The sequence below is a fragment of the Apteryx mantelli genome, unplaced genomic scaffold (genome assembly GCF_036417845.1).
Source record: "Apteryx mantelli isolate bAptMan1 unplaced genomic scaffold, bAptMan1.hap1 HAP1_SCAFFOLD_125, whole genome shotgun sequence".
In the NCBI taxonomy this organism is placed as follows: Eukaryota; Metazoa; Chordata; class Aves; order Apterygiformes; family Apterygidae; genus Apteryx; species Apteryx mantelli.
Window position 1 is genome coordinate 49590 of NW_027118481.1, and position 23338 is coordinate 72927.

The following is a 23338-nucleotide window of genomic DNA, read 5'->3' on the forward strand; positions in this document are numbered from 1 at the left end:
TTGGGATAAAGAAGGGAAGGGGTAACAGGAGGGACAAAATACAACTTTTCCTTCAGTCTGACTTGCCCACAGTTTGTGGTGGTGTGGTTTGTGATGGCTAGCTTGTTCCACTGTGGGGGGAATGGCTACAAACTTTCTTTTCTCCGTAAATCAGACACATTTTCTGACTGTATTCGGTGGGGGGGAAGGACAGCTTGGCTGGCCTGGAGGGAGGCAGAATGGAGGAAAGCAGGTCTCCTCCAAGAGTGGAACCAGTGCTATGTGGAAGAAAGGATGAAACATGGCTTGATCACACTGAGAGGATGAGGAAGTGATCCAGGTTCTTAAAGGCAGATGTCTAGTGCTATGGGGGATGTAGTAGCCTGTAGTATCCTGCTTCTAACTGTCCCCCATTCACAAGCTTCACTGGGGAACAAGGTGCCTGGTTTGTGTTAATGATACCAAACTGACTGGCCTGTGTCTTAAGGTTCAGCCTGTCATTGGGAAGATGAGAAAGGCATTTTCTTCTTTTGTGACAACTGTTTCTATCTTCTTCTGAAGCACCAGAGATTTCTCCGGAGGGAGAGATGAGAAGGGTGCTCTGAGGGAAACATGCACTCTCAGCAGGACTCGAAACTCACTTGTACCTTCACACCAGCGCCCAAATTAAGTGGCAGCAAAAACTCACCAGACTGGTAGGGATGTTTCTCTTTCACTGGCTATTTCTCACCCTACTGGATTCACAGTCATTGCAAGGGTCTCTGATTTTGGAAAGTCTAATGCTTCAAATGCTTTTAATCAAAAGCCCTGGTGCTTCATGCAGGAGAGTTTCTCTGTGTGCAGCCATTGCACAGCACATGCCAAGTTACCTACCACAAGATATGAGTCCACAGTGCTGAACAGCAAAACATCAAAATCTCCCTGATCATGTATCATGCTGTTGCCACCTGACCACTGAGTAGGTGGCCTGTCACAGAATGACAGAGAGTCACTAACCCCTCCTGCTCAGCAACAACTTCAAAATTTCCAGGCCTATTGCTCTCATTAGCTTAGCACAGATTACTCGGATTAGTTTAGCACAGATGCTGAGGGATTCATTCTCCTACCCCTTCCTTGGCAGAAGAGCCAGTCTCATTTTTCCCTAGCTGTAGAAAGCCCATGGGTATTTAAACTCCTAAATTCCAGTCAGCAAATGCTCTTGAAGCTTCAACTTTTTCGTTATTAGGGCTACTGCAACACGGAAAAAGAAAGCTTGATGCAGCTGTCTAGACCATTTTGGAGTTACAAGGCAATATCGGTCCCACTTTCACACACTCCCAACTGATTAACCTTGCTTTAAAAACTTCAGGGATGTGCAAGAGCAGTTTCCACATTCCCTTACCTTTTGCAACATCTTTTTATTTATTATCCATGCTAAATCTTTTTTGTTGCACTTCAAACCCACTCCTGACCACAGGGTCAAGAAGGACTGTTTGCTTGTAAACCTCTGTTTACACACCTCAATCTTTTCTCCTCCAGGGTAAATGACCCCAACTATAAGATTGGCTGAGTGAGGGGATGAGCGTATACATGAAGTTAAATGTGTTGACTGAAATGAATGTTAGCATGTGATCTCCAAGACACTGAATTTGTAGGTCTAGTTTGAAGATACTTTCAGATACTGGGGTTTCAGTCTCTCATCACCATCATCTGTGACCCCATTGCCCCTTTGTGCTTTCTTGTTTATTTCATAAGAGAGCAAAACCACAGTGGAAAATGAGGGCAGGAAAAAACAAAGTAGGACAGGAAGCAGAATGGGTCTCATGGCCCAGGCGGTGAAGGGAAAAGTATGCATAACAAGTTCCATGACGACACAACCGAGATCTGGGTCACCTTGTTCCCCTCAGCCCTATCGCAAAAACCGCTTCCTCCGGAAAGCGGAGCACAAAAATACAAGGTAGAGGGAGTAGGGCTGGTATGGCAGATGGCAGGGAGGCAGAAAAACATGTGGGAGAAGAGAGCAGACGTTAGACCACAAGCCAAAGTGGAACGGGGTTAAGACACCCTCCTTTCCTGCCCTCTCACCACAGCCTAATCTTGGGTGGAGGGAGTTGTTGTGGGCAGAACAGGAAAGACTGAGACATGTATAGTGTAGGTGGGGGAAAGGAGGGTAGAAGAGAAATTGAAAAGAGTGTTGGGGGGCAGGGAAGAAGAATTTAGTGGCATGTAAGATTTCTGCATTTGCTGATAGGTCTCTGTACCCCATTATATAGGCAATGAATCTATGCAGGAAAATCCTTCTACTTCTCCCTAGTCAAAAGAAAAAGGAGGAAAAAGCAGCATGCCAGACAGTCATCTCACAGTGGCAGGGAAAATGTTGCCATGGTCCATCCTGTCCACCTGTCCCCTATGTCAGTTCTGGCCCCCTAACTATGGGTTGGAGATGAAATTGCATCTTTTGTAATGGCTTTGTTGGAGAAAACACCCTTCCCTGCCTCTGCTACCCCTTATTAAACACGACTTTGTCCAAGAAACAACCTCTTGGCCTCTTTACAGGATGAACAGGGACCCTAACATGGAATTCCTAAAGAGCAGAGTCTGAAGATCCCTATAAATTTGGTGAAGCTCATTCAGGTGTGGAAGTAGCTCTAATAAGACCTGAAATCTTGGGCTGAGGTTATGGCAACCAGAGGCACTGAAAGTCAGTAAAAATCAGAAAAAACAAAACCAAAAACATTCAGAACATACTCAATTCTTCTTTTTTCACATGCTACTGTGCAGTTCTTACAAGTGGCCACATGGAGGCCTAGCCTCTAAGGTTCTCTCTAAAACAAAAGGACAGGGTAGACTGAGCTAGACAAACCCACAAGGAGGCACTCGCAGCTTAGAAACAGCAGCAGAAGGAATGGCAAAGGGGAGACCCTGAGTGTGTTCCTCCTCCTCCTGTGAACAAGTTAGCTCTGTCTGTCACCTGTCTGGCTCAGTGAGGGCTCTTCTTATGAGGAAAAAAAGCTCAGTAGCTCATTTACTATCTCTGCATGCTGTCCAGTCCCATCTCTGCTACCCTCTAGCACCCTAACATCAGTTTAGAGCTCATACTTTCATGAACAAATGCTGCTTAATGGCCTGAGGGAGCTAAGAGCTGGCACAAGTTCTCTGTACTCAGCACAGACCGGGACAGCATCCGTCAAGAAAAGGGAAAGCCCTGTGCCCTCAAACCTTACTCTTCAGAGTCTATATTAGGCAAGGGACTTAGAAGCTCCAGGTTTCAAGCTTTTATGGACTTAATGGCTGCAGCACAGCCAGAAGTGCTAAAAGGAAGAAAGGTGGTAAACAAGAGCCATAATCTAGTGCTGAGAAGCTGAAGCTATTGGACCCCATGTTTTATTTTCTGCATCTCAGCAGATAAGGATTTCTTTGCACCATAAGCTGAATACACATTTTACCTATCCAGTGTTTCAACTGTAGAACAAACCAGACAAGCGTGAAGCAGGATCAGCACAATGATTGAGCCCCACACCCTAAAGTAACACAGGTTAACTCTGTGGCCAAAGCTGGGGAGGTTATTGCTGGAGTTACCCCAGCAGCACATAATATCCCAACCTGTGCCCGTAATCTGATCCTTACAGGGCTCTAACTTTCCTGTCAGGGCAAAGGTGCAGTAGGCCTCAATGCAGAAGTCAGCCTCGGCTTAAGAAGGCAAAGGCCAAGAGCCAGAGCCATTGAGTTTAAGCATTTCATCATCCCTTAGAGAGGAAAGATTTTCAGGAAGGTTTATTCTGAGGAGTGGCCTTCTTCACAGAGCTGGAACAGCTTGAGTGCAGCTCTGCCCAAGGCACTGACACAGCTTGGCAGCTCTTTTCACCTGCGTTTATCAGCACTTTAGGCTGCAGAAAAGCCAACACTGTGCTAAGGTGGCTGTATCACTACCAGGTCATAGTGAGGCTGTAAGACAAGAATGGGGCATATGCCTTTGAGGGACATGGGAGGGCCTGGGGGGAGGGGAAGACAGATAATGCTGGGGATGTGCTAGAGGACTCCCTTGGCTCCTTTCCATTCATGACAGCTAACCTCAGTCTAAAATGAGTTTTCCACAGCTTTGAAACCTGGGGGCATTTTGGCAAGATGTTTTCCATGAGATAAAGGGGCAGGAAACACGGAGATGAAAAGTGTGGCTGACATATGAGTTTCCATGGCAACTTGTTTCCTGCTTCCCCCTGAAAGTGGGACACTGAAAAAAAAGCCTGCTAGGTAGAACGGCAGAGGAGGTGGGGGTAAAAGCAGGGAGTTGTAGCTGAAAGGACCTAGAGAGTCAGAAGAACCTCTGTATCTGTCATCAACAGGGAAGAGACAGCACTATTATGAAGGGCTTTATTGAAGGAAAGGATTACAGTAACTGGAATGAAACAGAAGACCCCTCCTCCATAGGAGAGTCTGTGGAAAAATCTTTACTCCTGCTTCCCCTTCTCCCACCAAGGAAGTAGGTAAGAGTCTGCTGGGGAAGAGCACTTCCCAGTGTGAGGCTTTGGCATCAGAGCACTAGAGGAATTCAAGACCTGGAAAGAGAGAAAGATAGCATGAAGAAAGTTTCTGCACAGGGAGAGGAAATACCCAACAATCTCCAATGATCTTGTGGTCCCTTGCAGCAGTAACTAGAGTACGCTCTCCACTCTCTAGCTTCAAACTCTCCCTGTTCCAAATTTCCTTTGCTCATCTGCTGAGAAACTTCAGGTTTGGACATTAGCCTTACCATGGCCTCCAAACAGGATCCACCCTCAGGGACAGAACCCTGAAGTCCCAGCTCCCAAAGCTCCTCTTTCAAAGGAAAAAGGGGAATTTCTCTTCTCAGAGAGAAATGTGTAGATTTCTTTCAGGTTAAACTGTCCTGTAAATGATAAAACCTGAAAAAAACACATACAAAACCAAGGAGCCCTATGTCCAAGTCCTAAATCAACCTGAGGACAATGACTTAACCGCATTTGGCCAAGAGGGAACCGGGAGCTAGGATTCCTGGATTCTCTGTCTTTCTACTCCAAAATACTAAAGCTGTGTGAGCTGAAGCTGCCCCTTGCACGGCCCCATGGGTCAGTACCTCATAGTATCTTCTAGAGCTCAGCCAACAAAATTGATAACGACAAGATGCAGGATGGTGTTGGCAAAGAGGAAATCAGCAAATGCCCGCTCCGGTGAAATGCCTTGGAATTCGCCTTTGTTCTGGGGGTTGATCTGGATCCGGAGGCACACTGTATGTCAGGGAGAGAGAATGAGACGTTAGGGATCAGAAAAGAAAGCTGTGGCAGGAAGCAAGGCCTTGCTGGGGCAGTCCACCACAGCCTGGGTCACTGTTCCACCAGGGTACTACAAAAAAAGATGACTCTACCTTTGTTACAGGGTGAGCAGGACACAGGCATAGGATATGCACGGGGCTGATACAGGCTCAGCTCTTCCAGACCACTACAATATAAGGGGTGGCCAAGTAGGTCCTGAGGAGAACAGGCTTACCATGAAATAGCACTGTCATGAAAACAACTGTGTGTTAAGTAGGGCAGTGCAGGAACAAGGTAGTTTTGTGTGTATTATGGGAGAGCAGCATCCTGAAACAGTTATTGCCAAGGGCTGGGGTCACCATGGGATCATTGTTAAGAAACGACACCAACACAAGATGCTAACTGGGAGGATTCCTTGACTGCCAGAGAAAAGCAGGGACACTCTGGGGTTGCTAAGAAAACTGGGGTGTGACAAGGGGGCAGGTTTTGCGGTGAGTTTTGGGCAGCACCCAGCAGGTTCACAGCATCTGTGGAACATCCTACAAAGAAACAGTCTGAGGCTTCTATGATTTGTCCTACAGCTGCTAGGCAGTGCCTCATGTTTGCTAGGGGGCCACAGCTTGGGGATGTTCTGTAGTTGCCAAAAACTGAGCAGTTGCTAGGGAACAACCTTTGAGGTTGCTAGGATGCAGAGATCAGCAGGCAAAACTCAATGTTCTAAGGTTACCAAGGAGAATCCCAGGCTGCTACACACAGCCATGAGCTCTAGAGATGTCTAGAGCTGGTCCTCTGTTTGTTAAAGGAATTTCATGGCTGCTATAGCAACTCCCTTGTTGTCAGGAAAGGTTTGGGATTGCTAGAATCCACAGTTACTAAAAGGATTTCCTGGCTGCCAGAAGAAATTCTGAAAGTTGCTAAAAAGATTCCCTAGCTGCCAGGGGAGGTTTGAGGGCCACTAAGGCTCTTCCCAGGTAGCTAAAGGCATTCGCTGGTTGTCAAGGAAGGTTTGGGGGTCGCTAATGGCATTTCACAGTTAGTGAGGGGATTCCATGGCTGCCAGGGAAGGCTTGGGCATTGCTAAGGGTATTCCCCAGTTACCATGAAAATTTGGGTTATTTCTAGGGGAACAGTTTGATCGCCAGGGCAATATGGGCATTGCCGGGGATTCCAAGGTCGCTACAGAAGGTTCGAGCATCGTTAAGGGGAGTCCGCAATTGCTAAGTAGATTTTGTGGTTACCAAGAAGGGCCGCGCGGGGGGAGGGGATAAGAGGGCGACTGGCCTGGCGCACTGACCGCCAAGGATGAAGCTGCCGACGGCAGAGATGAAGCCGCTGAGGAAGGAGTTGAAGGGGAAGGTACCGACGCCGAGGCAGTAGCCGAACTGGAGCGCTCCGGTGAGAAGCACATACAGCAGGTAGGCGTCCAGCACCTTAAGACGGCTCGGCGTGCCGCTACCGTACTCCACCAGGAACCGCCGCACCACCGAGCCGACCGAGCCCGCGGCCCCCGCGCCGGAACCGGAGCCAGAGCCCGCCGCGCCCGACATGGTTCCGCCGAGCCAGTAAGAGAAGGTGAGGTGGACGGAAAGGACGTTTACAAGCACTTCCGGGACACTACTATACAGCGCATGGTCACTATAATACTAGAGTTGGTACGCATGCGCAACTGTAACTGCGCTTCTACTTCATTTACTAGTGCGCAGGCGTATTTCCTATGCCAGCAAAAGGGCGAAACTCTGGGACACAGCCTACGATTATACGCATGCGCACGAGTACGTGCTGCAGGGGAGAGACAAAACGGGGATCTCAGCAAGCGCATGCGCCGAAGCTTTATTGCGCCACACCCCCCTGCGCTTTCCAAGACCAATGAGAGCCAAGCGGCGGGTGTTGCTAGGAAGAATAGAGAAACTCGCTGGCTGCTCCGGGTGCGCCCGTTCTGCAGCACAGGCGTGTGGCTATAGTGCGAACACCAGTGTTGCGACGCAAAGGCACCAGCACAACTGTAATGCGTTCATCCAGGGGACCCCATTCCCTCCTAGAATTGCACCCCTGAGACGCTACTGACCACAAGCAAGCACACCTGACCTCCCAGCAGCAGGCAGGCTAAATATCCAGTCATAAATCCCATATGCCATGGGTGGTCAGTGGCCCAGCAACAGTCATCAGCCACCATCATCTGGAGGGACAGGGGTGTCTTGCTGCCCGTTAGGGGTAGTTACTGCTCTACAAGAGGCTTTTGGGACACCAATGCCTTTGTTTGGGGGCACACTATTCTCATTCAGTGGAACACGAGGAGCAGCTGGGACCATTCTCCCCATGGAGGGGGCAGTCTGGATCTGGGTGTTTCGGGACAGCGCTGCATTTGGGAGGGGAGCATTGCAATCCCAGTGCTGCTCCTGTGTGTATGGGGTCCCATATATGACTTTTGGCAGGTTTTGGGGGTGTCTCATGCAGACGGCGGGAATTGTAACAGGCTGAAAAGGCCCAGGATCTGGAGATGGGGAGGAGGAAGGGCTTTTGCCAGTCTCACAGCTCTGGAATGTGAGTAATGGCCTGCTTATACACTTGGAGGTGCATGTGTGCTATCTGGGGGAGGCAAAGTCTGCGCAGTGGCAAAGCCACAGCAAACATCCTCCTGGCCTCCCACCAGCACATGCTCTTTCAAACCCTACTACTGTGTCCCTTCCTATAGACAGGGTCAGGCAAGGTGTGTGAGGTTGACTTATCCAAAAATGGCCTGTTTAGAGAAAAAACATCATAGACAGGAACAGAATATCTTGCTGGGAGATGCTTTGACCTCAGGTGACCCCAGCTGAGTGGGAAGGGAGAGACTCTGTGTGTGTGTGTGTGTGTGTGTGTATTTGGCAACTGTTTGGTGGAAAGACTGTCCAAATTCCTACAGCAGAGTAGTGGAAGCCTGGCCCCCTTCTCAGAGCTGGGAAAGACAAACCAGTGATTTCCTTAGTTTTGATTAAAAACTATTTTTATTTTTAATTTTTTATTATACCCCTGGAAAGGCCAAAGGAGCTGTAACAAGGATGAAGAGCAAAACGTGTCTCCTTCTTTCAGTTTGAGGGGAAAATAAAAGAAAAAAACTTTTCAAGAGACCCTATACCTTGCTTCTGTTTAAATCATTCCAGCTTTCCTGTCATTCTCAAACTAGGAATGCTCTTGATGCAGACAGCTGATACTCCCTAACAGGTTCCTGAAACAAAAGTAGGGTGGGGACTATCTCTTATCCCCTCACTTCTGACTGAAGTGATATTTGTGTCTCACTCAACCAACATCAAGGCATCAACCCTGTAGCATGACCCTTTGGAGCCCTGCTCCCTTCCAGCTCCCATACTTGCCCCCTGTGGATGTCTTATCTAAGGGCTTGTATGTCTGTGGGATGGGGATAGAAATTCCTCCAAAAAACAGCTTATATTTTTATGTGGTGGAGAATGGAGCCCTCTGTGGGGTAGACAGGGGAAGTGGGTACACATTCCCCTTTTTCATTTCAAGATATGCAGGGTGTTTCCCCTTTGAAGGGTGTGCTTGTAAGTGCTAGGGCTGAGCTGGGGTGTGTGCAGGTGCCCTATCCTCTGGTCATGCCCCCAATACTTCTTGAAGGGCTGTGGGGGAAGTGATTTGTCTCATACTCTGTTTTTGTCTCTAAGTCTCCTTTCCTCTACTGCCTGTGCAGCTCTCAGTAGCTGGGCGATGGGGCCTCTGGGTGCTGAACTTGGATGTCCTGGTCTCCCAGGAGATCCTCCACATCTCTGAGCTCAGTTTCTGTTGCTGGGAGGTAAGGATTGACAGAATGATTTTGCTAGGACATAGTCTGGGGGATTACCTTGTTTCCTTCTGCAGCCTCCAGTACCCTCACTGGTGAGAGTTCATCAGTCCCAGAGGGGAGTGTGACCTGAGCATGCAAGTTCTCCTGGCGATTCTATGCAGAGCCCAGGAGGGAACCTGGGACCCTTTTGCTTTGGTCACTTGCTCATTCTCTGGACATCTCTTGGTTCTCTGGGAATACTTGTTTGCCTAGGTCCCCTCTCTTGTCCAGCACAGCAGCAAAGGAGTGTCTGGGAATGGCCCCACAGCCATGTTCCCTGCTTCTTCATCCAAATGCCAGCACCTGTTGCTCTTGGGGAGGTCCCCCTGCATATTCACATATTCCCCCAGAATGAAGCACCTGAAACTCTAGGGGTTTCCTCTGCACCCTCCCAACCCCAGCCAGCTCTGTGCCACCATGACTTGGGCAAAGATGATGGCTGCAGTCCTGGGGCACTCCAACATCTTCATAGTGCTCAGGATTGCTGAGACCTGTAATAAGTTGCCTTGCTGATATGTGAAGAAAAACAGGCTGGAAGACATTCCTTTTCCTCAGAGAATGCCTGCATTCTGTGTCCCCTCCATAGCCCTGAAGAAGGATGCTTTGTGGGGAGTTAACAATTACTACCCCAGAACTAGACTGAACAAAAATATTGGAGAGCTACAGAATGGACATGTGAATTATAAAGTGGTGGAAAATTAGCTAGACCTCTAGGCTCAAAGGGTGGTGATGATCAGTGATGCAAAGTCCAACTGGTGGCTGGTTACTAGTGGAGTCCCTTAGGGATTGATACGGTGGCCAGTTTATTGTCTTTATACAGTTTATTGTCTTTACGATGGGACAGAGTGCACTCTCAGCAATTTTGTGGACAATACGAAATTGAGAGGAGCAGTGGCTGTACTGACAGGCAGGGCTGCTTTCAGATTGGCCTTGAAAGTTTAAGAAATGGATCAACAGTAACACCATGAAGTTCAGTAAGGTTTAGAGCAAAGCCCTGGTCCTGAGGTGGAATAACTTCATGCAACAGAACAGGCTGGGGGCTGATTGGCTAGAAAGCAGCTTTGCAGAAGACAGCTTGGGGCTTCTGTGAATAAGAAGTTAAGAGGAATCACTGAATAAACCATACTCTGGGCTGTCTTATTAAAAGTGTAGCCAGCAGGTTGAGGGAAGTGATTCTTCCCCTCTGTTCAGCACTTGTGAATCCCTGTCTGCAGTAGTGGGTCCAGTTTGGTACACCCCAGAACATGACAAACATTTTCATGCTAGAGCAAGTCCGCCAGAGGTGGGTGATGCAGAACAAAACACATGAGATGAGGCTGAGACAGTTGGGTTTATTCAGTCTTAAGAAGAAAAGGCTCAAGTGTGATCTTATTGCGGCTTTCAACTACCTTATGAGAGGGTATGTAGAAGGCAGAACTAGCTTCTTGGAGGTGCACAAGAGACAGGATGAGAAGCAATGGACGCGAGCTACAACAAAGGAAATTTTAATTAGATATTCAGAAAACATTTTCCACAATGTAGTTAAATATTGGAACAGGGCCCCTGAAATGTTGTTGAATATTTTGGAGATTTTCAGAACTCAGCTGCACAGGACCTTGAGCACCCTACTCTGATCTGGTTCTGCTTTAGGTGGGAGTTGGCCCAGAGATCTCCAGAGGTCTCTTCTAAACCATATTATTCTATGATTTATGATCATCTAATGATTCTACAGATAATGAGGCAGCCAGGTAACTCTCATCTTTTATACTTTTAACCCCCTTGCAAGTCCCACAGAGATTCTTTGCCCTTTTTTCTGCAACACCTTTTTCTCCTGGTCCCCTTACGTATCTCTCTGTTTTTTGCCTCTGTCCAGTGATGCTCTTCTCTAGAATCAACATTTATCCTGCACACTCGAGGTTTAATATCAAATATACTCTGTATTCCCCATGACTGAGTCAATCAATTTAGCAGCTGGGAAAAAATAAAGCAAAACAAAAAAATGAACAAAACCCAAAAAGCTAGCTATGCTAGCCTTAGTCCTGCCTGTCCTCTCTGCTAATATTAGTGTGTTTCCTTTACTGCACTTTTGATGCTGTAACTCTTATCCTCTGTGCAGGGAGTATGAGGAAACACACCCAAGCAGCACAGACATGTGCCTTTTGCAGGCAACAACAACAACAGACACTTCTTTTTTGTGGTCTATCTCATTTTAGAATTCTGCCACGGGGTGACAGTCACCTCACCATAGGTGTGTCTGGGTGTATGTCATGGGAGTATCACCACCTTGCCTTTCACGAATTAAAAAACTTAAGTACAATGAGCCAGGGCCAACAGGACAATGCAAACATTGACCCACAGGCCTTGGTACAGGTCATTGATCAACAAGTGACAGAGGAACAATACCTGTAACTGCTGGAAAGGCATACCATGATATCTTTGTGGACTGATTTGATTGTCAACCTGGGCCCACATCTGTCTATAAAACCCACAGTGACAGAGATGATGGGGGAGCCACTGGTACACAGGCACTCTGTAAAAGTGGAGGACCTGAGGCGGAATGATTATATGTTCATGCTGAGCTGCTACTAGCCCCCAATAGTGAGAGGTAAGAGCAGATGTCTCAATAGCATGGCCTTCCCAGAGTCCACAGTTCCAATAAACCTTGGACTGATGGACGCTGGGCATCTGTGGTGTGAATACTGCACTCTCAATGGGCCACAACATCCGTAATAGATCAAAGGACAGGAAGTGACAAAATCCTATGAAGTTTGAGTTATATATTGAATGACTCTCTGGCCAGCTTTCTCAGAAGAAATAGTACATAAAACTTAGTACAAGGTGAATACAGAAAAGCTGCTTTCATAAGGGTTAAGATTACTAGGACATGACGGTGATTGATTGGCTTGCACCATATTAGCTTTTATTCTAATTGTTTTGTGTGCAATGAGTGGGTACACACGTGAAAGCTTAATCTCTTTGCTCGCTAATGATGTATAATGCAAGTGAAAGTATGAGTGCATGTATGTTTGAAACTAGGTATTTGCCAGATGGAGGCAAGGCAAAAGCATGGAATGGAAAGGGAATATCACAACCTTGCCTTGATCAAGAGCTGAGTAGCAGACAGGACAACACAAACAAGAGCTGAATGTGATGAGCCTTGGTACAGGCCATGGATCAACAAGTGGCAGGAGAACAGTATCTGAAACTGCTGGAAAGGTATACCACGATATCGTGGATGATTTCCCACCATTGTTCAGAACTTCCTCATTGCAAAACATCCTATGGTGCTGATATGTTACTAACTCCAGTAACATCATCGAAGTAGAGAAACACATGTTACAAATAAACAGATAAACAGTCTGTAGTTTGAAGTCACCCTCTCTCCTTCTATGCAGAATGGTTAATGATCATCATCTTTATTTCCCCTTGGTGCCTGGCAAAGGATTTCAACCCAAATTATGAATTGCAGGAAGAGGGAAAGTGTTAACAGTCAAAACTGAGTTTTGAGTGAGGCCACATCTGGAGTACTGTGTCCAGTTCTGAGCTCCCCAGCACAAGAGGGATGTGGCACTACAGGAGCAAGTCCAGCGAAGAGCTACAAAGATGATTAGGGGACTGGAGCATCTCTCTTATGAGGAAAGGCTGAGAGAGCTGGGCCTGTTTAGCCTGGAGAAGAGAAGGCTGAGAGGGGATCTTATTAATGTGTACAAATATCTGAAGGGAGGGTGTCAAGAAGATGGAGCCAGACTCTCTTCAGTGGTGCCCAGCAACAGGACGCAAGGCAACGGGCACAAACTGGAACACAGGAAGTTCCATCTGAATGCGAGGATAAACTTCTTCACTGTGAGGGTGACAGAGCACTGGAACAGGTTGCCCAGAGAAGCTGTGGAGTCTCCTTCTCTGGAGATATTCAAAACCCGCCTGGACGCGATCCTGTGCAATGTGCTCTAGGTGACCCTGCCTGAGCAGGGTGGTTGGACTGGAAGATCTCCCGAGGTCCCTTCCAACCTCAACCATTCTGTGATTCTGTGATCTTTGCAGAACTGAGATTTGCAGTAATGCACATATGTAATGTCAGTTTGCCCATTGCTTGTCTCCACAGCTGCAAAACTGTCTGATTGAGAGGAGTGAGTCCTACTTTAAGTAAGGATTTGGGAAGCTGCATCTCGCTGACTTAGAAACTTATGTGTCTTACAAGTTCTTACAAGGACATGTTTTCTCCACTAGCTTTAGATCTCTGCTTTAGGATTCCATGTTAGTCACTTTACTCCTAATAGTGGTAATAGAAAGATGGAGATAGTGCCAAAGGGTAGTTTAATATTCCTTGTTCCTTTCTATTGTTAGTGTCTCCTGGCAGTACCCACACTGAGTAGCTAGGGAGCTTGATCAGTTCAGGTACTAAGTGAGGTGGAGTGGACTTGCTCCAGTTGTCTTGCACATGGGATGGAATAACCGTATACGTAGGTGTAGGCTGACCACTGAATGGCTGTGGAGCAATTCTGCAGAAACAGACCTGTGGGGTCCAGGTGAATGGCATGTTGAACATAAGTCATCAGTGTGTCTTTGTGACAGTGAAGGTTCACTGCGTACTGGGCCACATTAGGAAGAGTGTATGCAGCAGTTCAAGAGCAGTGAAAATTTCGTGCTGCTTGGCACTTGTTAGACTGCATCTGGAGAAATGTGTACAGCATGAAACCCCACAAGTGAAAAAACAGATGTCATCAAGCTTGTGTGAGTCTAATGGAGGAGTCAGAGCTAGACTTCTCAGAAGCACATAGTGAAAGAACAAGAGGTAAGGGGCATGATCTGCAGCAAGGAAATCTCCGCTGGACACAAGTGAATAACTTTTTACAATGAAAGTGGTGGAGCACTGGGAGGTGCCCAGAGAGGCTGTGGAATCTCCATTCTTGGAGATATCCAAGCTTACCTTGGACAATGTCCTGAGCAACCTGGTCCAGCTTTGAAATTAGCTCTGCTTTTAGCAGGGGTTTGGACCTCCAGTGGTCCTTCCCAGTCTCATGGTTTTCCTTTGGTTTGATTATATTCTTGCCGTTCCTTAAGATTTCAGAAGTGTTTCCCCAGAAGGTCTTTGGCAGATCTCAGTACCTAATTGGTCTCTGAGGTTTGAGTCAATGAGGAAGTACAAGAATGTAATATGCTACCACCATTATAAAAAGGAGCTGAAAAGAGAGGAGATTTATTTGCCAAGTGACAAATTAAATGGAGGAGGAAGGTCAGACATAGACCCCTTTTTGAAGCATCTTGGACTTTTGTGGATGTATCAGTAAATATTTGGAGTATTCCTTAAAGTTTGGGTGTGATTTTTTGGGGAGACAAGGAAAGGCGAAAGGGATAACGGTTTGGAAAACGGAATGGTTTAGTTTCCAAACTAAAGTAGAAGCTTTTAGATGTTATTCAGAGAGTTTCTTGTTTTAAGGGACCAGTCTCGGCTTCCAAAAAATGTCTGTTGTCTGTGGTATTAAAAAAGGATGTTCTAAGTTTTATGTTTCTGTGTTTTTGTTTTTGTTTTGTTTTGTTTTGGTGTAAAATGAGAAACAACCATGAGATGATGCTATATGTCCCTGTGTTTGCTGGAAAAAGAACACTGAAGGGGAAAGAGTTGATGGGAATAGTGTGATAAGGAAGGTAATAGCATCCTAGTTCATCTGTAGCCTTTTGTTAAACATATTGTAAGGAGCCTGTCAACAAGATAGGTTTGAAGAAGGAAAATAGAATGCCATGTTTTGTATAGGCTATGAGCTATGTAAGACGTATGCTTGTCTTCCCTGGAAACTCATTGTGCTAGTGGCCTTCTACCCCTCCTTCCCCCTAGCCCCCATTCATTTAGAAATATACTTATTGGTGGCATTGTGGGGCAGAAATAGCATCCAGGGTTTCAGGGTCAGATTTCAGAGTCAGGGTTTCAGATTCAGAGATCAAGACACAGTAGATAAAATCTGGGAGATCTGAGTGCAAGTACAACTGTGCAAAGTATGTCTCTCTTCAGGGCAAGGAGGCCTGGCGTCCGGGAGAGGAGAGAGGAGAGAAGGAAAATGCAGCTGAAACACCATAGACCGGACCTTGTAAACCTGAAAGAAAAGAGTGTAATTGAGGGGCGTCGCTGGATGCTATTTCTGCCAGAGTCTTCAGGTTGCCTTTCACTTCCACAAGGTAATGGCAATTGCAGTGGTGACTGTCGTAGTAGCACCATAGGGTAGTGCAGTAGGCACGGTGCCTTGAACAGTGTACAGCATGCCTGAGCTTGGGGTAGGATGTTGTAGGGTGGAGGAATACTTGGAGAGAAGTGTCACGGGGAAGAAAGAATTGCCATCAGCATCAGAGCTGATCCAGCGGAGCTGTAGAGCTGAGGGTAAACAAAAAACAAATAAACAGAATTTTTTCTGATACTTTTTCCCCTTCCCCCTCTTATATTCTCTCTTGCTTAGGGTAATATCCATGCATTTTTCTGTGCATTTCGCTTCCTTCTGTGGTATCCAGCCATCCTTCACTTTGCAGCATCACTTTTCTTCTGTCCAGCCCTTTCTCTATAGAGTCTCTCACTCTCTCTCTTTCCCCCTCCCCTCTCTCTTCCCACCCCTCCATTTTACTGCAGTAAATTTCTCTTCTGCAGTACTAATGTATCCATCAGCGGCTCTGTCTAATCTTCTTCTGTGTCAGTCTACAGTATGATTGCATTCCTCTGCAGTATTGCTTTTGAATTAATTTCAACTAGTAGGTCTTTGGGCACTTAGTCAAAGTACTCACTGTGTGCATTTTGCCTTTTCTATATTTGACGGAGGGTGAATGCTGTCATTCCATTCAAAGATTCATTCGTCCTCAGGTCCTAAACAGTTTTTGCACATGCACTTCTCTCAACTAATCCAGTGTGGAACCTGTATGAATCATTTTAACTGGGATGAGGACTCTGAGCTTGGGACTGTATTTACATGAACAAGACTGTTAATAATGTGGTTCCTGTGGCTGCTCCAGTCTCTCACGGGGGGTTCATTACTGGCATACCCCTTTTATGTCAGCAGAATCAGACTGACTTTTGTTCTTATGTTGTTTTCCACTGGTTCTCAAAATAGGCTTTTTTGTTTTTTTCTTCTTCTGCTAGCCATAAAGTCTCAATGAACAACACAAGAGTAGTGGAATTCATCCTCCTGGGACTGACCAACAGCCGCTGTTTGGAGATTTTCCTCTTTATGTTTCTTGTGATTGCTTACTTCTTGATCCTGCTTGGAAACATCACTGTCATCACCATCACTCTGGTGGACCACTGCCTTCAGACCCCAATGTACTACTTCCTCAGGAATTTTGCCCTTTTGGAAATCACTTTCACCTCCACATTCATCCCAAATACTCTCTACAGCCTTCTGACAGAGAGGAAGACGATTTCCCTGCCTGGTTGTTTTCTTCAGATGCTGCTTTTCTTTTACTTGGGCACCTGCACATTTTTCCATGTGGCAGCAATGTCCTTTGATCGGTATGTTGCTATTTGCCGCCCTTTGCATTACACAACCATTATGAACAGCAGGTTTTGCCTCCAACTGGTCCTGGCTTGCTGGGCAGTGAGTTTCCTCTTGATGTTTCCTCCCACCATTATGATTGTCCAGTTGCCGTTCTGTGGTCCCAATGTCATGAACCACTTTTACTGTGATACCTCCCTGTTGTTGCAGCTGTCCTGTACAGACACAGGTTTCATCGAAGAACTGATGCTGATCGTAATAATTATCATCATACCTGGTACCTTAATAATAACTGCCATTTCTTATGGCTGCATTATTGTAACCATCTTGCATATCCCATCTTCCACAGGTAGGAAGAAAGCATTTTCTACTTGCTCAGCTCACCTCATGGTGGTGATGATATTTTACAGTACCTCCATTTACAGGTATATCCGCCCAGCACAGCGAGGTGGGCAGCATTCTGACAAAGTTCTTTCTTTCTTCTTTTCTGTGGTGACTCAGATGCTTAACCCATACATCTACTCACTCAGGAACAATCAGGTCAAACAAGCCTTGAAGGGGAGCATGTTGAAGGCATTTTCTAGCTCCCTGAGGCAGTCATGAGAACTGGAGTAGCCCTTCCATGACTGAATTGTTGCCCAGTTGTGGCATCAACACTGTGTAACTGTGAATTTAAGCCTCTAAATTCAAATGTTTTTTGCTTTATACATGTTGTGACGTTGCTTCTTCTGTTAGCAAGACAAATATGCCAGCAAAGAAGGGATATACTAGTCCTTCAGTAACTTGACTCAGTTTGCCTGTTTTTTTTTTTTTCTCTCTCTCTTTGGGAAAATCATGCAATAGCGTTGGAAACCAGCTGGAGCAGTCCAAGAGTTTATAATCGCAAGCTGTTTACTCCTAGCCTCCACTTTGAGGTTGCTACCTCCTAAGCAACTGTATTTAAAGAACATTTGCTCACCAAGGCTCATTCCAACAAAGACACTGCAGTATCTTAGGTAGCATTCAGCACTGAACAGCACTAAATGCACACAACTTCCTGAGAGAATCTCAGTGGGAGCCATGGAGTCTGAATTCCCAGTACAGTCAGTGGAGATCTAGTCACTGCAGTCACTGGAGTCCAGAGAACTGTTCATCTGTCCAGACATTGTCTGATTTAGGGAGGACTGGGCAGCTCTCAACAGTAGTGACTGTGTTTGCTAGATCTCCAGTGACCAGGAAGGTAACTAAAGCACCCAATACACATGGCATTATGCATACCTAGAGTGCCATTTCAGTCTCGAAATATAGGTCTTCAGTGATATTTTAGGGTAAAGAAGATATGTGCACGGGGCTGACAGATATGACACTGGCTCTAGAGGAAACATGCACTTCTGGAGTGGTAGCTGTAAGCCAAATGAGACAGCCATAGGCATTAAAATGTTATCAGATGACTCTCTTGAGGTACTGGTGTTGCTCCCAGCTTAGAGGTTGAACAGCTCAGCTGGTAACAAAAGCGTATCAGTCGTTCTCTCAGAACTTTTTTTGGTCTGCAAAAGAATACTGACTTTAAGAAAGCAATATTGACACTAGCTGATCTATTCTGGAGAAAACAGATGTAGAGTTGGGGGGGGGGGGGGGGACGGGACCAAAAGATCTCAAAGGAAGAGCTGGGCACACTTTAGAGTCTTAGGAAACAACCAAGTACCTCTTGAAGAAGCGCTGGAAACAACAGCAATGAAGATGATAATTCACTACTACGACTCTCCTGTTTAAAGACAAGGCAAATAAGTGAATCAATCTCTTTTATTATTCCCATCAGATATCCTTATTTTGCTCAGTCTGCCTGTTTTGAAGCCACATCCTTCTCCGGCCCTATGATACAGTGTTCCGTTGTGTTTTCCTCTGCCTCATCTCTAATCCTTTGCTGCCATCTAAAGGCCAAAGCGATTCAAATGCATTTCCCTGGTCGAAGTATCCCATGAGGACCAGGGCCTGCGAACACAGGGCCTCTTCCAGTTGTCTGAAGAAGGCCTCATCTTTTTCTTCTTCCTGATCAGGTGTTCTATAGCAGACACCCACTACCATGTCACCCAAACTGGTTTGCCTGCTAATCGTTACCCATAAGCTTTCAGCTGGCTCATCATCCAGCCCTAGCCAGAGCTCCATGCCTTCCAGCTACTCTCTCACATAAACAGCAACTCCCCCTCCTCGCCTTCCCAGCCTGTTCTTCCTAAAGAGCCTATCTCTATTCATTGCATCCTTACCAGTCGTGTGAGCTATTCCACCACATCTCTGTGATCCCACTGAGACTGTAGTCCTGTAACTGCACAGAGACTTCTAATTCATCCTGTTCATTCCCTATGCAGCATGCATTACTTGACAAGCATTTCAGAGAGGATCCCTAGCATACTGATTTCCCATAAAGGGCATGAGAGCTTTCCCATAATGTGGTCCTATGCACTTCCTCAGTTACATGCATACACTTGTAAATAGATGATGACCAGTTTTTCTATAACCCAGAATAGTTGACTGGTATGTGCCTTGAGAGCAGTCTGCAAACATCACAAAATGCCCATTTCCTAAGTTTCTGAGCTGTGTAAGCAGCTGGTCCTTGGAGAGGATGACTCTTCATCCCAGCAGTGGTGTATTGCATATGAAAATTGACTTTGTTGCCTCTTCTTTTTGGCACTTGCAAAGGAGAAGAATGGGTATTAGTACTGTGGGTATACAATACTATGGGTATTGTAGCTATATGGAGAGCAGGCAGATAAAAGAAGTCTTCTAGGACTCTTATATGAATATATATTTTATTAGCAGATTCATTTACACTACTAAACATAGTTATCTTTTAAATGAATAGGTCTACTATTATACTATGTCATCGATGTACAAAGTGTCCTGTTTAGAACTTGCAGAATAGATGAGTTAAGTTATTTTTTTTTACTCACATGAAGGCGTTCCTTGTAAAAATGGCAATATGGGAAGGAAAGTCATGCACACAGGAATACTTCTTCATGCAAACTTCCTTACAGAGCTTTTCAGAGATGGACCAAAGTTTATGGAGAAAGTCAGGACGCATGGAAAATTTGAGAATGCTTGGCATTGGCATGGAGTCAGCTTGGCAGACTTCTGTGGCTTCACCTTGGCAAGAAGTTCTTAATAATGAAACAGGAAAATGTTTGAATGCAAGTGTTTTCTTAATCCTGGTAGGTATCATTAGTCAGAGTCTGGGAGGGGAGACTTCAACAAAGTGTCTTTCCTTCTAAATATGGATTTTATTAGCAGGATGGTTTGCACTGTCGCATTAATATGGGGTAGAAGCTTCTACCTGTAATCTAAAAGCTATCATACAGTAATTTAGGTTGGAAGGAACTTTTGTATGTTTCTGCTCCAGGTCAGAGCTAACTTCAAAATTAGGTCATATTATTTAGGGTTTTGCCCAGTCAAGTTCTAAATAACATTAAGAATGGAAATCCCACAGTGCCCTGGTCCAGTCTTAGCAGTGCTCACAGGATTTTATTTTTTACTCCTATCTAGTTAGAATTTCTCTTGCTGCAATTTTTTTCCTATTGCCTCTTGTTCTTTCACTGTGCACCTCTGAGAAAAGTGTGGCTTCATCTTCTCCATGACCCCCTGTTAACGGTGGTTACTAATACTTGGAATACACAGAGGTAGAAGACACCACTCTGGAGTAAGGTTATTAGATGTTTATTACCTTGAAATCCCCGAACCGCAAGGGGAACCCCAGGAACCTTGCGGGGAAGTGATCGGGCTGTCCCAGGCACCACAGAGCACCAGCCCATGGTGAGGTTCAGGGGGATGTGGGTTTAAGGTGAATTAATAGGTTACAATATGGGGTACAGCTACAGATAGCAAGGGAAGCAGTAATCCTTTAGGTATACAGATAACAAGGGAAGCAGTAATTCTTTAGCAGTATGCAAGTTCAGACTGATGCCTAGGTGGTGCAAGTCTAAGGGTTGTGGCCTGCTATTCCTTATGGGTTCTGCACACCAAGTGTTTTGGCAGCTGGAATAACTGGTTGGTCAACATGCTCCTGTCTCCTCTCCAATCTTTTGCTGTTTACCCACCCCCCCATTAAGAAGTTAAGGCTGATACTAGCTTCCAGCAACCCCCCTTACCCCTGCCCCCACCCTCTCTTTTCCAGGCTAAACAAATTCAGTTCTCACTGTCTTTCTCCTCATATACTCAGTCTTCCACCACCCTAACCCTCTGATGCTTCCTTCTGATGGTCCTTCCACTTCCTCCGCCTTAATTTTTTGGGGGAAAACCAAACATAATATTCCCTTCTGTAGCCTCACTATTGCCAAATAGAGGGGAACAATCAAGTCCCTTTACCTCATGGTTCTTGGTAATACAGCCTAGTATGTAGTCAGCCTTCATCAATGAAAGGACATCGTGCTGAGTATGATCAGTTTACCATCAACCAAGACTCCCACATCCTTTACTAGAGGTCTGCTGCTTGGTAAGTTAGTCCCCAGCTCGTACTGTTACATGGGGTGATATATGCAAAACTTGTGACCTCATCCATTTGTTCTTTTCTTTAAGCTGTCCAGAATCAGTTTGCATAAGGACAATACTGTCTGTACAGCTACTGCTGTGTATGCAGTGTCCAACAACTGCTGTCTGAAGGGACACTGAGACAGGGAGGTAAAATATCAAGAAAGAACAGGGAATTCCAGGAGTGAAAATAATAGAAGTTTATAATATTATTATCTTTATGGTCACCCTCTGAATCAAGAAATGACCATTGTGATACCATTGTTTTCCTCTAAATGCTTAGCTAGACAAATGCTTGTGACAATAGGTGTTCAGAAAGATACAGAGAAACAACAGTCTAATAGCACATGAGAAGAGATTCTTCACATCTAATTTGGTTACCCTTGCCTCTCTTTACGGTTGATGCAGACTATAGAAGTAGTGAGCCTAGAAACTAGTGTTCCTATGAGTCAACATATTTTTGCTGTCCAGGGTGAGATGAATTGCACCCTGGGCTCTACCGCCTATTTCTGAATATTTTGAGGAGCTTTGGGAGTGATGGATGCAGATGTAGGTGCCTCCATGTAGTCAGATGTTTCTAACCTGTAAGCTTATGGCTTTGAGAAGATAGATGACATGAGAGAAGCCAGGAAAGAAAGAAATTAGCTGAAGAAAACATTTTCAAAAGGAAGAATATCTCATAATCAAATCTTGCTCATGTCTTTGAAGCAATTACTTTTAGCCAGTTTTTTTTTAGAGAGACCAGAACTCAGCTGGATGGATGCTTCATTTCATTTGGTATGGTAATTCCTATTATAACAGTCCACCTAATCTATTCACTTTGAAATAACAACACTGGAATGGTGGATATGTATAATGGTTTTCTTGTAATCTAGAATGGCACAGTATGCAAGAGAAAGTGAAGCAGAAGGCTTACTGGATGAGTGAGGGCAGAGGTACTTAGCACTGTGCACTCCAGTTTAAGGCAAGGATACTTTTGTGTGTTGCAGCACTGAGTACCATAACATCTAAATGCCTTTTTACAGGGTCCTCTTAAGATCAGATTCCTGATAATATTTATCCCTCTGACTTTGCTTTAAATCAGTAGGAACCAGGTGCCTCTCACCATGTAGGCCTTAGCATTCTACTATGCAGTAGGAGACATCTATAGGTCATTTCCTCCTTTAACTATAAAGGGTAGCTATATTGCTGGTGGTTGACACTGGTTAAAATTAAACCCCTTGCCACAAAAGTCATGTAGAAGGAGCAAGTGGCGCATGGTACCTTCTGGACAATGAACAAGAGGAAGGGCCTGTCCGCAAAGCATTGTAGTCAGATTGTAGTCAGTACCCTACAGAGAATAGCTAGAAGAGGCAGCCAACAGGCGCAGCAGTTCATGCAGAAGGGTGCAAAGAATGGATCCTCATCATTATGACTAGAGAGCTCTGAGGGCAGTGGTCAGGGGTATGGGGGCCCAGGTAGGCTTCTCCTCAATCCTGCTGGTGAGGGGGAAGTATGGGAGGAGGAGTGGATGGATACTCTGAGTTAACAATTGGCTGCGCAGCTGGTGTTGCAAAGAGGGTTTTGTTTTCTATGACCACGGGACCCTGTTTGAAGATCAACATCTGCTTGGGAGAGATGGGATCCACCCCCCTAAGCAGGGCACAAGCATCTTTGCAACAGGCTGGCCAACCTGGTAAGGAGAGCTTGAAACTAGGAAAGATGGGGGAAGGGAAGAGTTATAGAGACCATGCAGTCAGCAAAACAGGGCTCAAGTGGGGATACCTCCAGCAATTGCATGCAGCTAAGGAAGTACCTATAAGACAACACTATGGGGAAACCTCTTGCTCCTCTTCTGGGAAATCATCACACTCAGATGCCTCTCTGAATTGCCTGTACACTAATGCATGCAGCATGGGAAATAAACAGGAGGAATTAGAGATGTGTGTGCAGTTGCTCAGCTATGATCTCACTGGGATCATGGAGACATGGTGGGCTGACTGGCGTGACTGGAATGCTGTGATGGATGGATACGGGCTCTTTAGGATAGGCCAGGAAGGCAAGGAGGGGACGTCACACTTTATGTGAGAGAGTAGCTGGAATGTATGAAGCTCTGCCTAGGGGTGGATGATGGGCTGACTGAGAGCGTATGGGTAAGGATTATGGGGCAGACTAACATGGGTGACACTGTTGTGGGTGTTTGCTATAGGCCACCTGATCATGAAGAAGTGGTAGATGAGGCCTTCTACAGACAGCTGGAAGTAGCATCACATTCACAGGCCCTGGTCCTCACAGGGGACTTTAACCACCCCAGTATCTGCTGGAGGGACAACACAGCAAGGCACAAGCAATCTAGGATGTTCCTGGAGAGC

General features: G+C 45.8%; 2 protein-coding genes across 3 annotated transcripts in view; one reads left to right on the plus strand and one right to left on the minus strand.

Moving 5' to 3' along the window:
* DAD1 (defender against cell death 1) overlaps positions 1-6822 on the minus strand; it is a 13036-nt gene extending 6214 nt beyond the window's left edge. Inside the window, exons 1-3 of one of the 2 annotated variants that reach the window (XM_013946881.2) lie at positions 6520-6820; positions 5051-5201; positions 4316-4514 (exon numbers count right to left, since the gene is read on the minus strand). In XM_013946881.2, coding sequence (XP_013802335.1) covers positions 5071-5201; positions 6520-6772 — 384 coding nt within the window. In that variant the 5' untranslated portion in view covers positions 6773-6820 and the 3' untranslated portion in view covers positions 4316-4514; positions 5051-5070. Of the gene's footprint in view, positions 1-4315; positions 4515-5050; positions 5202-6519 lie in introns of those variants that run through there. The other variant, XM_067316804.1, reaches the window with a different exon arrangement.
* A 9329-nt stretch (positions 6823-16151) lies between these two features.
* On the plus strand, positions 16152-17093 carry LOC106488037 (olfactory receptor 6E1-like). The gene has a single exon (XM_013946869.1). The coding sequence runs from the start codon at positions 16152-16154 to the stop codon at positions 17091-17093; it is 942 nt and encodes a 313-aa protein (XP_013802323.1).
* The last annotated feature ends 6245 nt before the right edge of the window (positions 17094-23338 follow it).